At 42.8% G+C, this 15,914-nt stretch overlaps 2 protein-coding genes across 2 annotated transcripts; both read right to left on the reverse strand.

Moving 5' to 3' along the window:
• Positions 1–3,336: 3,336 nt before the first annotated feature.
• Positions 3,337–7,085, reverse strand: LOC104346225 (myelin P2 protein). Its single transcript, XM_009950918.2, has 4 exons — positions 7,013–7,085; positions 5,340–5,512; positions 4,989–5,090; positions 3,337–3,387 (listed from the first exon to the last, which is right to left on the reverse strand). Exons 1-4 carry the CDS (start codon positions 7,083–7,085, stop codon positions 3,337–3,339), a joined length of 399 nt encoding a protein of 132 aa, XP_009949220.1.
• A 5,509-nt stretch (positions 7,086–12,594) lies between these two features.
• On the reverse strand, positions 12,595–15,656 carry LOC104346224 (fatty acid-binding protein, adipocyte). The gene is made up of 4 exons (XM_009950917.2): positions 15,584–15,656; positions 14,155–14,327; positions 13,837–13,938; positions 12,595–12,645 (listed from the first exon to the last, which is right to left on the reverse strand). The coding sequence occupies exons 1-4, from the start codon at positions 15,654–15,656 to the stop codon at positions 12,595–12,597; spliced, it is 399 nt and encodes a 132-aa protein (XP_009949219.1).
• Between the last annotated feature and the right edge of the window lie 258 nt (positions 15,657–15,914).

Consider the following 15,914-nt stretch of genomic DNA (forward strand, 5'->3'; position numbering starts at 1 on the left):
ATTCCCTTGCAGGACAGTCAGTGCCTTCACCTCTTCTGTCTGCTCTGCTCCGTGTGGAAAAGACCAGAGTGCTGGGTACAGCATCCCAGCTTTAGCTGTGCGTCACCAGGAGACTCTTTTTATTACAAATTGCCAGATTCTGCCGAGTCACAAGGCAATAATTAAGGTACCTGGAGTCCAGATGCAGCTTTTATGTGATTTCAGTGCTCCCTGTGGGAGCACCACGGCTGAGGCGGGCTCTTGTCATGCCGGCTTGCTTCCTCTGTCCCAGAAGACATCAGGCAGGGCCGAGGGAGGCAATGCTGGCAGGTCTGTAGCAACCAGAGGAGGAACACCCTGTGCAGGCATTTCCCATGGCCCTGGGAGATGCAGGCGAAACAAAGTGTGGCAGAGCCTTACAGCACTCGCAGAAAGAGTGTCCGATGGGGTAAGCGTGTGAGTGTGGCCCTCTGAAATCATCCAGGATTTCATTACCTGGGGTGGGCACTAGATCAAGCTGATTGCTTTAATGCTGTTTCTATGCCAGCATCAGGCTACATATATTTCTACATTAAGTGCATACACAAACCAGGGAAATGGCAAATCCACTTGTTTGTCAACATGAAAGCACAGTCCAAGACACAGGCATTGAACCTCAGTCTAGATGTTTGTCTTGTAAGTATCTGGCCCATGTAAATAGTTTAGGAAAGAGGAAAAACTAATTTACCCTAAGACATAAACCAGACTTTGAAACTACACAATTCATATTCCCCCAAAATTCTCCTGGAAACTCCAAGGATTGCTTAAGAGACACCAGTATCCCAAAGGGCTCCGTTTCTGTGCTGCTTTGTACCACCTGCCTTATTGTTTTTGCCTTCAACACTATCAGTTCTGTTGCACTTTTCCTGTTTTGGAAAGTCTCCAGCTTTCATGACATTTTTAAGTGACTATTGTATAGAGTATAAATGCCAAATACTAGGCTTCTAATAGTATATCTGCACTGAGTTAGGAACTTAAAAACCCAAAGCTATCGTTGTTTTAATCCCAAATCTCTGGAAAAATAAATACAATTAAAAGTTACATAAGGAGAAGAGGAGAGAGATGGGTTATGTCACAGAAAAGGAGAAGTCACTAAATAAGTAAGTGAGAACCAGGTGAGCAGTCCTTTGTTTTTTTTATTTCGTTACTGTTTCCGGATCTGGAAAGAACACAGTTTGTACCAAAGTGAATGTTTATTTCCTTTTCTCAAGGAAATAAAAAGCCGAAAACTGGTATTTTATTGAAGAGGAAAATTTTCCATTTAACCTCAGAGAAGAATTTACAGGTTGCAGCAGGAAAAGCAAAGGAAATACAGAGCTCATTTGCTGCGGTAACTACTCCTTTGCTGTGGCTCAGGGGTGGGGTACGAGCTCTGCTTGAAAGGCTCCGGACAGCTTCCACCTTCCCAGAGCCAGGCCAGGGCAGGCAGCTCCAGCAGCCTCACTGGGGCCCTGTTGCACTGCAAGGGAAGGGAATGAAGAAGTTACAGAGCAAAAATCCAGACTCATATGTCAGTTTCAGGCCACAGCAGATTCTGAGCTGTAGGAACCGTGTTTTCAGCTTTTTGTTAAAAGAGTGTAGGAGGATAAACTGGGAGCTCATGTACAACAACAGTTCACATTGTATGACTGTTCTTACGGAAGCCTGGTGGATGATCTTCACTTCTTTATGCGATTACAATCTGCTTGCATGAGATGATACAAGGGGTAGCATGCTGCCTCCATTCCTTGTCACAATCACTAGGGATTTGAGGTCACAGAAACTCTAATGCTCACAGAGGTGAGGTTTAACGGTAAGGCTAAAGATGGGGAATTTGCCCCTCCATCTAGGCTAGAGACCAGGATAAACTCTCCCTTAAAACTGCTGTCCATAAATCTCACAGCCTTCTCTCACAGCCCATATTTTCTAGGATTCATCCTGTTTGCCTTCTGCAGCTGCTTCCGGTGAGTCTGCATCTACATAAAAGTGTACCCAAAGCTGGACCCAGTCTCTAGCTTTTCCAGTGATGGGTAGAGAAGAAAGGTGGCCTTTACGTTTTCCATTCATGTATGATATCCGTCTCTTAACTATCTACTTGGCCATACCAATTTAGATTCTGACGCTCAGGGTCTCTCTTAGTATTGAGAATTTGTGTTCTTGACTGTCAAACCAGTAGGCAAAGGTTCACATCAGCACTGCAGCTCCTAACAAGCCAAAATAAACACACATGTCTCTCACAGTTGTTTTAACCCCACAGAGAAGTCAGGGAGAGCTGCATGTGATGGCATGGAGGCAGTGATAAGGGGTGAACTACTCTGCGTCCTGTGGTTGGCATGCATGTCGTGGTGTCACTGAACTGTCACTGAACAGAGGCAAAAGTTAACAAGCTGCTACAGTGCTTTTTGATTAAATAGATTTCCAGAAGTCTAGATTTGGTTTGGTTTTCCCTTAGTTAAAAGCAGAGTAAGTGCAATGGGAGGAATGAACAGCTTAGCTACTCAGCTGGGCTTGGTAGCAAACTCTACCCGATGAAATCTCTTTCGTGTGCTTACCATTAAACATGTGCTTAAACATGTGCTTAAATGCTGGGCTGGATTGCTGAGCACTTTCCAAAATTAAGCCCTCCAGCCTTAAGAATTCTGGAGTACATTCACACCTGCTCCGCACTTGGTTTCACAGGTCAAGAGCTTTTCTGGCAGAGAAGCATGGAATATATTCTGATAATTTTTTCCTCCAGTAGCTGTTCCCTTCCAAATAAATGTCAGGATATAAAAAGTGGTACTGAAAGAAATATAAACATTTTGGGATGAGAATGAAACAATGATGTGGTAAAACCATAAGGCTGAAATAATACGTCATAGTGAAAGTCAAAAATTGTGGTAGTAAAGATGATTTTCCCTATAGGAACTATTCAGCAACAAAATCTTTTACAGGAAAGGAGTATTGAATCCATGAGATGGTAATTTTTATACACATCAAGGCAGCAGTGTTAATGCTCTGTCAGAGACAGATCAGTTGTGTTTCACCAATTTACTCAGAAAGAGTCTAACCACTTATACAGACAGGAACAGCAGAAAAGATGGGACCATCCAAGAAAGAAAACTTAAATCATTCATGTGGAGACAAACATGCTGTTTTATGTGTTGAGAAGCTTTTATTGGATCACCACAATACTTTGGATTAGTTACACTATGGCTGTGAAATATCAAATTACAGTGTAGTCATTTTCCCAATAAAAGGAAATAAGAAAATAAAGAAGCACAGTGCATGAGGCTTTGGCCACTGAACTAAGCCGAGTTTTAAGAGCCAGTCCCAGTCCAGTGCAGAGACGGAATTTCTTCACGCTTTTTCATAAACTCTAGTGCAGACAACTCCTTTCATGGCACATTCCTAAGGCACAACGGACAAGATTAATATAAACCTTTTGCTGAGAGCAGGTGTGTCTGCAGCAGTAACCTCTGAAGTCAGTGAAAATCCAGATGTCATGTTTAACATCTTTACATGTTTACATACTTTTTAGAGCAAACTGCAAAGCTATTGTTATATTGCAAACGAAGTTTTTTTCTATTTTAACATCTTTCGACTTATTTAAGTGGCATATAATGACACTTAAATTGCAAAATTAGGCTCAGCTTCCAGAAACAAATTTGCCTTCCTTGGTGTTATTGCTGGCTTGACAGAAGTATCAGCCCCACCTAGTTTATTACACCATGGCCCACGAACACTTCCAGTTTCACAAAGGTTTTTTGTGGAAGCAGAAGTGACCTGGATAGTTCAGAGGTCAGGCTTCTGGCCTAAAAAAACTGCACTTATGAGTCACAAAATATTTCTCCTGACCCTCTCACCCCAGTGGCCTTCAGCAGCTCCTGGTGACTCACAGCCACGGGATGGATGCGACAGAGACGACAGGACATTAAAAAAGACCTCAGTGGTCCACGAAAGACGAGGCCTCCTCCACAAACCTGTTGGAGGCAAGGGTCAGGATGCCAATGGAAGAGGGACTCTACCTCCCTGCTTTTCAAAGATGGTTTAATAATTAGAAAAAAAATTACAAAGAAATGCAGCCATGAGGAAATGTGAAAGCAAATCACTCTTCCAAATGTGTGAGAGCTTAAAACAAAATGCAGTCAGAACAGGCTGTCCATAAAGGTGTAATGTTGCTGATTTCAAACAAGTTGCCAAAATTAGTTCGACTCTACTCTCTAAAAACTTTAATGAACAAGGTACCTGCTTTCATTCGAAAGAAACATCTTAATTTCAGTAGTGACCCTTACAACTCGGGTCCTTAAAATGTCTTGTCACCCTGGCTTGGCCAACCTATGGCTTTCACATGGCTGCTGGAGGAAGGCAGGTTGGATTGGGGGTGAGGGAAAGCCAGCATTCCCACACCTGAGGGGAAGACCCCATTTTCTTCAGAGGAGCTATCAGGACCTGCCAGTCACCACTGCAGGCAGCCTTGGGCACAGAGGTGCTGACTTTCACACAATAAACCTCAAGAATGTGCTTAGTGTGCTCGGCATGCTCATGTGGAAAAAGCAAACAAAAATGTGTGAACTGATGGGCTTTAGTGGAAATAGATCAATGAAAAGGTGTAAAATCAGTTTCCTAAGGTGTCCTCCTTTATTCCAAAGGCAGGAAAAAGCAAAGAGCCATTCCAGGGACAGCAGTACCCAATTTGCAAACTTTTATTTGCATTTCACAGGTTTCTGCTGTTTGAAAACCTCATTTCTTTTAAGAGTAATAATAATCTTGAGAGCAGTAAGTATGCTGTCAATTTATGGCAGCTCTGCTGATACAGTCATTTTAAAGACAATTTGCTTTATGGAACAATATCTATTTCCTCCCAGCTTGTTTCCTAAGCTTGGTTCCCTTTTTCTCCCTCTTAATTTATCTCACAAGCCAGAGATAAAGCCAAATTTGACAATCTATTTACACAGAAGCGAACTGAATGAGTGCTGTGTCCTTCTGACGTACAAGGAGCATGAACTTACCACCACCATTTTCCCATCAACCAGTCTTCTCTTTATCGTGGTCTCTTTGCCGTTCCACTTCTGCACTTGCACCAGTGCCCCTTTCTCCAAGGTTATGACACTCTGCAAAGGCCAAGAGAAGTAGTCCAAGTTTTGCAGATTAGAGTAGCAATTCATTTTACATTCAGCAAGATCCACATTCTCGGCTAATGACACGCTTAGTAGTATTAGTTTCATCCCCATTCTATTTCTTCTTTCAGGGCTTTATTCGAGTAGTTTGGAAAACTCATAGTGCACTAAGGGGGTAGGAAAAACTCCTCCTGGTGCTCTTCTGGGACATCAAGACCACTCGGAGATCATCAGCCCCCTTACCTTGACTTTCCGGTCATCTGCTGTCGTTTCATCAAACTGCTGGCCCAGTTTGAAAGAGATGGTTGTATTTTTGAAGGTGCTCTCTGTTCTGATGGTTACTATGTCCCCTTTCATACTGATGATGACATCAGGCTTTGCCAGGCCACCTAGCTTCCGGGTAGCTAAGCCCACTCCTAGGAATCAGAAATAAACTATCATTACATTCTAGCAAGTGAGAAAATCAGCATCCTTTCATAAATCTTTAGTGGGAGAATAAGGAACAGCTGCTTCTTGAATACTCTAATGCCTGATTCAGATGAGACATTGATTCTTCAAATGTGGAAGCACTGTGTTCAGAGGCTGAGGCAGCCCCAGTTGATAGAAGGAACCTTCAGCAGGAAATAAAGATATACATGGGTATACACTTGCGTACATTTAGCTAAGAAGAAACATAGATGGTTATAAATCTGCATGAATTTGTGTAGAGATCAAACGGGTAGAAAAATTCAGAGGCAAGGTCTATTTCTCATAAAAGCTTGCAAAAATCCTTTTTTTAAAAAAAGTTATTGACAAATCTGAGAATCCACACTTTTGTTAACCAGCTGCATGGAAGAAACTGAATACGGAACTGCCAGTGTGCTGGTGCTTGTTCTTTAAAACATATTGGAGATCGGGCAGTTCCTAGGTTGCTACTAACATCCCTTAAGGATCCTTACATCTAAAGCTCAGTGACAAGTTTGAAATATAAAAAACGCTGAAGTGTAAGAGTGAAGAGCTGCAGAGATCTTCAGGGAAAATCCCATGTCAAAAGCCTTTTGTACTGCCTGGTGCTTTACACTCCAGTTCATTGCCTACAAGTTGTGAGGTCTGGGGCGAGTTAGAATGAAAGCCACTGGCAATATATCACTGTTTCATAAAAGCAGAAAGGGGACAGCTGTAGTTATTGCTTTTGTTGGTGCTATGCTATGCTCAGATGAAAAGATCCATATAAAAGGGTATAAAGTTATCTGTAAAGTATAACACAATTTGCAGTAATTATTCTATACTAAACAATTCTGTTCAGATCTTCAGAAGAGTATCTGTAGCTGGACCTTCATCCCGCCTTTATGCTAGTTAATTAACTGCAGTTCTTTTGTTACTCAGTTTAACATTTCAAATAAATGGAATCAGTGTCTCAGTGAATCATTTCTATAGCAAAAGCAATGCTGTAGCTCTCTGTCTGTGCACTTGCAATATAGGAATGAAGCCAGCATTAAAATGAAAAACAATGCCTAATTTATTACATTCCCAGCATTCTTCAGTAACAGATAGATTCATTCATAGGATTTAGACCTCTGAAACCGAAGTGCCATGAGACATCAGCTCCATTATATGTTGTAAATTACCACAAGTCACGAGTTTAATGGTGCAGTGAAGAAGAGAAACATTAAAAAGTGCTGCATCTCCATATAGTCTTCTCATTACAGAAAAAAAAATTAGATAGGTCAGTTCAGTTAGACAGAAGTAAATTTATTACAGCAATTCAGCACCTACCTTTGTTTTTCAATTTTAGATGATAAAAGAAAGAAATTAAATTATGCTAGAGAAGTGATTAAAGTGCTTTTGTGGCCAGGAAGAAGGCACCATCATAAGACGAAGAAGAGACATTCCCAAACAAAACTTATTAAAAAAAAAAAAAGGAAAACATTTCTCACCCAATTCTTTCATATAGTCATCAAAATTTTCACTGGAGATGAGTTTCCAGGTTCCCACAAACCGGTTACACATCGTCTAGGCTTTGCAAGGCAGTGGTCCTGCAGAGAGAGGCAGTGGCCACAGCAGCTCTTGGTGGGAGTCAGAGAGATTGTGTGCCCCACCCAGACCCCGCTGGCCTCCTTTTAAAGATGCCCAGTCCCTGTGGCGGTCAGGCCTGGCCAATAGGAGAGGCAGTGCCAGGGCAAGACAATGCGCACCTTGTCCCAGGCGGCCGTCTCGGTACCAAGGCTCCGGGTGACGCCTGCCTCGGCTTCCTCCCAGAATAGATCAGGACACTGAGGGGTGTGTGGGGATGGGGACGTGAGGTTAACACTGCATCTGCAGAGCAGCCAGGGGACACTGCGGTGGGGTCTCAGCAACACGGAGCCACCAAGCACAAAAGCAGTGCATCCATATGAAACCCAGCTCTGACTGTCCTCCCAACACCACACTCCAGCTATTGCCGTAGAGAAGAGAAGAGAAGAGAAGAGAAGAGAAGAGAAGAGAAGAGAAGAGAAGAGAAGAGAAGAGAAGAGAAGAGAAGAGAAGAGAAGAGAAGAGAAGAGAAGAGAAGAGAAGAGAAGAGAAGAGAAGAGAAGAGAAGAGAAGAGAAGAGAAGAGGAGAGGACTAGTTCAGCTGGAAGGGACATACAACGATCATCTAATCCAACGGCCTGACCACTACAGGGCTGACCAAAAGTTAAAGCATGTTGTTAAGGGCATCGTCCAAACACCTCTTAAACACTGACAGGCTTGGGGCATTGCCCACCTCTCTAGCAAGCCTGTTCCTGTGTTCAACCACTCTCTCAGTAAAGAAATGCTTCCTAATGTCCAGTCTAAACCTCCCCTACTGCAGCTTTGAGCCATTCCCACGTGTCCTGTCTCTGGGTATCAGAGAGAAGAACTCAACACCTCCCTCTCCATGTCCCCTCCTCAGGACGCTGTGGGGAGCATTACCACTACAGTCACCTGTGTCAGTCAGGCAAATCAAAGCCATGTCAATTTTGGGGAGGAAGCTGTCAAGAAGCTGCTGTACCTAGTGAGGTTTTGTTTTGTTTTGTTTTTTAATTTCATGATCCATCCTGGAAAGGGTCTGCGTGTTTCATCATTTAAAGGAAGAACTGAATTACACTGTTCTGTTTTCTCCCTTTGCATCAGATCAATGATCCCAAGCTATGAGTTCTATCCTGCACTTACTCCAGGCAACACCACAAAGAGAAGCAGCGGCCAAACCTCACTGCCTCCCTTCTTCCACAACAGGACGTGTTCAGATCAGTGCATCAGTGTAGATCAGCTCTTGTGCTTGGCAGATGGATGGCATGAACAGAGGCTGAGTCATTAAAGGACTTGCAAGGTCATTTATAAGGACTTTTCAGATCTGCATTGTAAGGGTGGAGGGGTACTGGGATTATAGGTTGTCGGACCAAGTTTCTTGTGGTTAGGATAGAAAGAGTTAGATGGAGCCGACACTGGTCAAAGGAGGGTGAGGTTTGGGTCTTGTCTTGAAAGCTGTCATGTGTGAGAAGGGGAACATGCTTAAACAGGGAAACGATACAGCCTGAGCAGTGAAAATACTGTACTCTTTGGATTATACTGTAGTTGTAGGGAAATGACAATGTCTTAAGTCACAAATTTTGATTGTTTTTGCAAAATGTTTTTATCCCATCAGCTGTAACATCAACAATGGTAAGTTGAACAGAACTTCCCATTCCTGCTCAGCTCTAATTACAGCACAGTGTAGGGAGGGAAAGTCTAGAGTGATGGAAATGAAAACAAAGTTAAGAACTCTTTCTCCCCCACAATAGGAAGCAGATGCTCTATCTGTAATATGTAGATAAATGTCAGACTTTGAAGGTGTTGTCCACACAAAGCTCTTCTAAAGCAGAGATGCATTCTATCCCATTTTGTGTAAAGAATAGCTAACACTTTTCCCCAATCTCTGGAAATGAGAAAGCTCCTCCTAAATTAAACTATCCATTATTTCTCAAGGAATAATATAAAAATGTTCTACCATCGCTCCCCAGGTGTTCTTTGTTCTTTCATTTAATGCTCTTATCCACACAAAGGCACTTTAACAAGACAAGGCTGATGCCTTTGGGAAATAAAAGATGACTGGGATGTTGTAAAATCAGGGCCAGAGAAATTCAAGAAGAGCAAATTAGTCAGAATAGAATAGCTATACTGCAGTACCAGTAACCTTAAGAACAAAAGTGACAGAGAATTATTTATACAGACAAAACCCCAGTCTTAAGCAGTCTCGAACAATGTTGACATTGCTACCATTTATCTCTTTGTCACTAAGAAAAATCAGCACTTTCATTTAAAGGACTTACAGTCTAGAAGGAAGAAAAGCAGGGAATTATATCTCAGTAGAAATAATATTGGTGGAAACCAATCTTTTCTTCAAGTTTAAATGAAAAAAAGTGTCAGGGATTGTGAGTACATGTGATAAGAGGGAACCTTGATTCTTCTTACTGCTGCAAGTTGGAGTAAAACACGATTTGAAATCAATACACTTAGTGATTGTGAAGCAGAGCTAAAGATAAAAATTGATAAAAACTGAGCTAAAAATGTAAAGAGACTATTTAAAGAAATATGGAAATTAAATTTATGTTAATTTCTTTAAAGGAAATTCAGTGCCAAAAAAAGTCTCAATTAAATTCCTAGGAGAGTAATGAAGAAAACGGAACTAAAAGCAGAGACCAGAGGCCAAATGTCTACCTCGCTGTGAGGACACCAATGATGTTTTAACACCGACTCTACGGAGCCAAGGGATCCACTCCAAAGATGAAGCCAGAAGTCTGCCTCTTCCCAACTGGAGAGTGCAAGAGCCTTTTGTCTCCTTAGCTGGGGCATCCCGCAAGACCAGACCAGGATGGCTGGGGCCGAGGGAATGGGTGGCAGCTCTGGGCAGACGGCAGAGCTGGGCACACACCGGGCTGGACTGGCCAGGGCACAAAATGACTCCGAGTTCCTTCCAGTGGAAACAAAGAGTTAAAAGAAAAACAGAAAAATAATGGAAAGGTCAAAGCTCAGAATAAGCCTTGCTTCATCTTTCTCCTGAGCTGCTAAAAATCTGTAGGTGTGAGTTCCCTTTCCCTCTTGTCATCCAAGAAACCTGTAAAGGGGTAGTGAACAGATATGATAATGGGCAGAGATCTCCCAATAAGCGTGCCGCCCACAGGGTTTGTAGGGATTCAGTGAGATCCTCCTTTCTCAGAGAGGAATGCTATGGGATGGTTTCTGATTTTTGGAGAATAGTTCAGCACTACAGAAAAGAGAGACGGACCTGTGGTACTCTGTGGGCAGGGACAAGACACTTGTCTGTGGACGATGAGATATATTTAACTATGGGCTGATCCTTAATGTCTGTATATGGTTTATTTAAGTCGATGTTGCTGCTTCTTATGATCATCTCTACCATGTAGGTTTTCTGCCACTAAACTGTAGTTTTATCCAGGCTTTCATAAATAATTTTGTTTCTTGTTAAGTGCTAAGCAGATTTAGTGTTGCATATGTGGGGTACTCTACTCTGAAGCATACCTCCTTCCCCTATGCAGTTGCTGTTCTTTAAGCTGGTGAGGTTTCACAACCAATGAAACCAAGGTTACAGCAGGGGAGCTGTTTGTTCGCAGCTTTTTAAACGTTTTCTACAGAATTTACTGATAGACTTTTGGAACTGCTCTGAAATGACTCCTTAGCTCATCCTTCTCCAGTTCTATTAATAGTGCAGAAACTTGGGAACAGTTTGAGTCATGCAGAGGAAAGTTCAAGTGTATGAGGCCTCTGCTGCTGGTGGTAGGGACTCAGCACTGTCACCTCTGACAGCTGACCTCAGGAATGTCAGGAATACGTGGAATTTGGTTCACAGATCTTAATCCCAAAGCTTGAGATATGCTCGGTTCCCCATTTTGCAGTTACTGCATACATATTCAGACTCTTCTTGTCCAGGTTTTCTCTAGACTTCTGGGTTTTTTTTTTGTCCTCAGTTTGAGTCCTCCCAGGTGTAGAAATCAGGGCTCCTGTGGATGTGAAGTTTTGAAATAGGAGGGCAGGCCTAAGGGCAGTAGAAGAACGTAGTTTCAGAATAAGAAGTGTTGAAAAACAGGGTGTCCAAAGGGGCTTTGCATCTAAAGAGGCTCACGTTCCCAAGACTGATCTAACCCAACAAGCTAGGACAAAATGCATATAGGAAATAAAGGACGACGTACCACTAGCAAACTTTTACAGGCTTCTAGTAAGCCTGAGAGTACTTTTTAAGATATGATGCTTAATTCAAGGCTTTTCATCTACTCTAGGGCAAAAAGAAAGTGACAGTAAAAAAATAATCACAGCTGAGAGCTATAGCAGCTGTAATTTCACACTTCAGGTGGAAAAGGACAAGATCAAACCACTTTAGATGATCCTTGGGTTTAAATTGTTGGCATTCTGGTGAGATGGAGGTGCCTGGTTCCCTGCTCACGCTGGAAGCCAACGCTGGGCATCCACAATGATCTGCCCCCTCCTTGTACCAGGAACAACGCCCTTTGCTCAAAGCCAAGAGCAGCCCTGTTATTCTTCTTGCTGGGCAGAGACTCACAGCACTCACCAGAGGATTTTTTTGTGTCCATGTCTACATCTATCACTGTCACACAGTGAGTGCTGCTCACTGGATTGTCTCTGTCCTGCTTTTGGCTGGGATGGAGTTAATTTTCTTCCTAGCAGCCGGTAGGGTGCTGTGTTTTGGATTTAGTGTGAGAATAACGCGGATAACACAGGGTCAGTCATTTCTGAGCAGCCCTTGTCCCATGTTCAGGACTTCTCAGGTGCCCGTGCTCTGCCAGTGAGCAGAGGCACAAGGCCAGGGAGGGAGCATGGCCAGGGCAGCTGACCTGAACTGGCCAGAGGGATATTCCACACCATGGCATGTCATGCCTGGGGTATAAACTGGGGGGAGCTGGCTGGAGGGGACCGATCGCTGCTGGGGCATCGGTCAGTGGGTGGTGAGTAACTGCATTGTGCATCACTTGTCTTGTCTTGAGCTTTATTTCTCTCTCCTTTTGTTATCTTCCTTCTCATTACAATTTTTGTTGTTGTTGTTGTTATTGAACTGCTCTTATCTCAACCCACAAGTTTTACTCTTTTTTCTGATTCTCTCCCCCACCCCAATGGGAGGAGGGGGGGAGTGAGCGAGCTGCTGCATGGTGCTTAGTTGCTGGCTGGGCTGAAACCACGACAGTCTCCGATCCTCTTTCCACAGTGGGAGGGGTCACAGTTACCGAGTGTGGTACTAGCTCTCACATGATGCTTTCCCACACAGCAGCCCTTCCCGTGCTTCATCCCTCCCCAGCCCCTTTCTGACAAACCAGCACAAGCACGGGTTGTAGAAAGCTGAACATTTTATTGAATAGCCACAACAAATTAGACTAGCTGTGTGTAACTGTTTTGGGATATATCTGTAAAAAGTACAGTTCTCTTTAAAACGGATTTGTGGAGTTTTTCTCCTTTGGTTAAGTGTTTTTTCTCCAGCTTTAAGCTTTAGTCCTGTGTGAAGATGGCTTCCTCATGCTTTTTCATAAACTCTTTTGCAGGTAACGTTATTCATGGTGCATTCCTGGAAAGAAAGGCACATTTAATTAGCTTTTAACTCTTGCTAAATGTCTGTTAGTCAGAAGCTAGAGAACTACTTATCCATTGGGAGCCAGCGTAAGAAAAAAATTGCATTTCTCCTCCTCCCAAAACCAATTGCCAAAACAGTGAAACAAGTTTGAGAGCTTCAGAAACAGCAGTCTGAAATACAAGCACTGGACTGAGAGAACATCAAAGGGCTTATCCAGCAATACCCAGGAGATTTCTAAACAAGGCTCCTAGGACTTCTGTGGAGGGTGATTGGACCGTGGGGCTGGGCATTAGTCTTTTTTCCTTTCACCTTTTGCAGCTGTGGCTTGTCCTCCTCACACACCTGTGCACAGTGCGTGCACACACACACACACACACACACACACACACACAGGGTCCGAGGCAGCTTTCAGACTTGCAGCTGCCAGTGTCAGCCTCTGCCTGTTAGGCTCTGTCCTCATCTGTTTTTCTGTTACATCAAACTCTGTTTTGTTCAATCTTTCTTAATGAAGTTGTTATTAAAAACTATTTCTATTTGTCCTCCTCTGGACTCTGTCCAAAGAAATTTAAATATTAAATTTATGGACATACTATTTTTCTCTAGGGGAGGGCAGAAGTCCTCAGACATTCAGTGTATGTGTATCATTTTGCAGCACGTGGGAATCTCAGCTGCCTTTTACGAGCACAGTTTTAGTCCCCTCCCAGATTCTCCAAAGTGTCTTTCCTAAAACTGGAGGGCAGTGCTGGGAAGCCCCAAACTGCAGGTGAGCCTCACTGGCACCAAGTCAAGCACAATATTCTGACCAGATAACATCAACTGACAGAGCTCAGTCACAGGTTTCTTTCTTTTTTGCTTTAACATCCTATTATTGACACAGTTGTTGGTAATCCACAATACAGTTCCCACAGATGGCTGTTGAGTTTCTACTGGAGATGAACAGGAGTGTTTCACATCAGCACAGAGCAGATGCACTTAACATGGACTTTGCTAATGCTTCCTCTGTACCGTCCAGGACTTAAATGTTCTGATACATAAAAATTTCCCTCATCCGAGAGACTTCTCGCCAAGTGCACAGAGGCCCTTTCAGATGCCTTCACTACCCGTGTTTGAATCCAGTGTAATACATCTGCCAAACATGAGTTCTGCACAATGAATTCAGTGATTGAGTAACTAAAATGAACTCACCACCACCAGGTTCCCATCCACTACTCTTCTCTTTATGATAGTTTCTTTTCCGTCCCACTTCTGCACCTGGTTCAGTGTGCCGTTGTCTAGGGTCATCACGTTCTGCCAATGGAAAAAAAGCAAAGCATGGCCGTTTTGTCAGGGTGCTCTGGGCTGAAGAGATGACTGTCTCCCTGTCCAAACAGCACTGAAGTACAAAGCGTCCATAGCGCTCTTACCTTTGAAGGCAGCATTTCTACACAGGACGTCAAAGCCACAGCTCCATCCTCCTGCTCCCACACCCTTTTTGAGAGTGGAAAGTGTCAGTTTTGGACTCACCTTTGTTTTTCTGTCATCTGCTGTGGTCTCGTCAAACTCTTCACCCAGCTTGAAAGAGATTTCTGTGTTTTTGAAGGTACTTTCTGATTTGATCGTTATCACATCACCATTGATGCTGATAGTTACATTGGGCTTGGCCACACCAGCCATTTTCCTGGTAGCAAACCCCACACCTGTAAATAAGACAGGGCACTATGGAATTTTCATCTTTACTCAATGTTTTTCTCTTGTTTGTTGGAAAAAAAAAAACAAAACAAACAACTTCAGTGCTGATTTCCCTATTACTTTCTGAATTTTTTATTAATTCTATGTGGCAGAGGTTGCTTTGTAATATCTCACTAGCCTGGTATGGTTATAGACCAAGCTGGGTTGGATGATGCAAGGAAATTCTCTGCTCTGTCATTGTCAGAATAGTAAAAACAATATTTTGAAGACTGAGACAAGATTTTAATGTCAGATATTTGCACATGCACTTGTTTGAAATAACTGCTGTGGTTTGTACACTAACTTTATGCTAACTGTATCTTAAACTGAATAAGCAGAAATATATGACAGTTTCTAAGCCACAAAAACAAACAAATGAGGGAATAAAAAGGAAAGCACTTTTATATCTCTCAGTGGCTAGCTGAATAAAAGGAAATGATTAAGAAACAGCTGGCAATGGTCACGTCCTGAGTAAAATCTGGGGTAAAGATTAAGAGTGCAAGAGTCTCACTGAAAGCTGTCTGAATGCTGCCTAAGTTTCAGTGAGTATTTTACCCCTAATCTCCACATAAACCCTCAGCTTTTCAGCATGTATGGATCAAATCAGTGCAAGTTACCCCATACTTTCCCCCCACTAAAGGAAACTAGAAACCTTTTAAAGCCCAATTTTGATTCTAAGCAAGCAGTCTACACCTTTAGAGAACAGTGTTATCCCTCAAATCTTTTGCAAGTACCTGCAATTTACTCCATGCAATTTAGTCACTGGAGGCAGCTACAGAGTTTCATTCAGTATAATAGCCATGACAGCTTATCCGTCTCCTAGTCCAGTAGCAATATAAAGAAGTTTAGGTGTGCTGCTTTTAGACATAGAGAAGCTTGCCACATTCTAGCATTACACCGCTTCATGTTGCCAAGGATAAAAGCTAATCAACACAACATACTGCAGTGAGGTGTTTTGCTTCCATTTGTAACACTACTAAGTAGGCAGGCATAGGCTCGGCTTACCTGAAACCATTCCTCCCAATCAAAGTTTTTCTACATTACAGGAATTTGACACCATTAATTCAAACAGCTAAGTTCTCCAGTTTATGACCTTCTGATCAAAATCTTTGGACTAAAACCCCTTAGTAAACAGCATAGCCAGAAAAAGCAAGTAAGGAACAAAGCTCAAAATCAGCATTCCTTCCCTGTCCCAGCTACAACAACTCCGAACAACATTTCTCACCCAGCTCTTTCATATAGTCCTCAAAGTTTTCACTAGAAAGGAGCTTCCAGGTGCCCACAAACTGGTCACACATTTTGTCAGGCTAGAGAGAAGTCTTCCACAGGATCAGGGAGAAATGCAGGACAGCAGGATAGTATGAGCTCCAGCAGACCAGTAGTTATCTTTAAAGAGGAGCCTTGGCCACATGGTGCTCTAGGATGACCAATGAAAGGGAGTCCCAGTGCTCAGTGTTTTCCTTCCTCCCCTACCCCTCCTTTGCCAGTAGGTCATAGTGTTATTACTCATATGCCCTTACTAGCACAAAGATCACTGTCTTGTTTTTATTTAATTA

Source organism: Leptosomus discolor, chromosome 5, assembly GCF_034619465.1.
Source record: "Leptosomus discolor isolate bLepDis1 chromosome 5, bLepDis1.hap2, whole genome shotgun sequence".
Classification (NCBI taxonomy): Eukaryota; Metazoa; Chordata; class Aves; order Leptosomiformes; family Leptosomidae; genus Leptosomus; species Leptosomus discolor.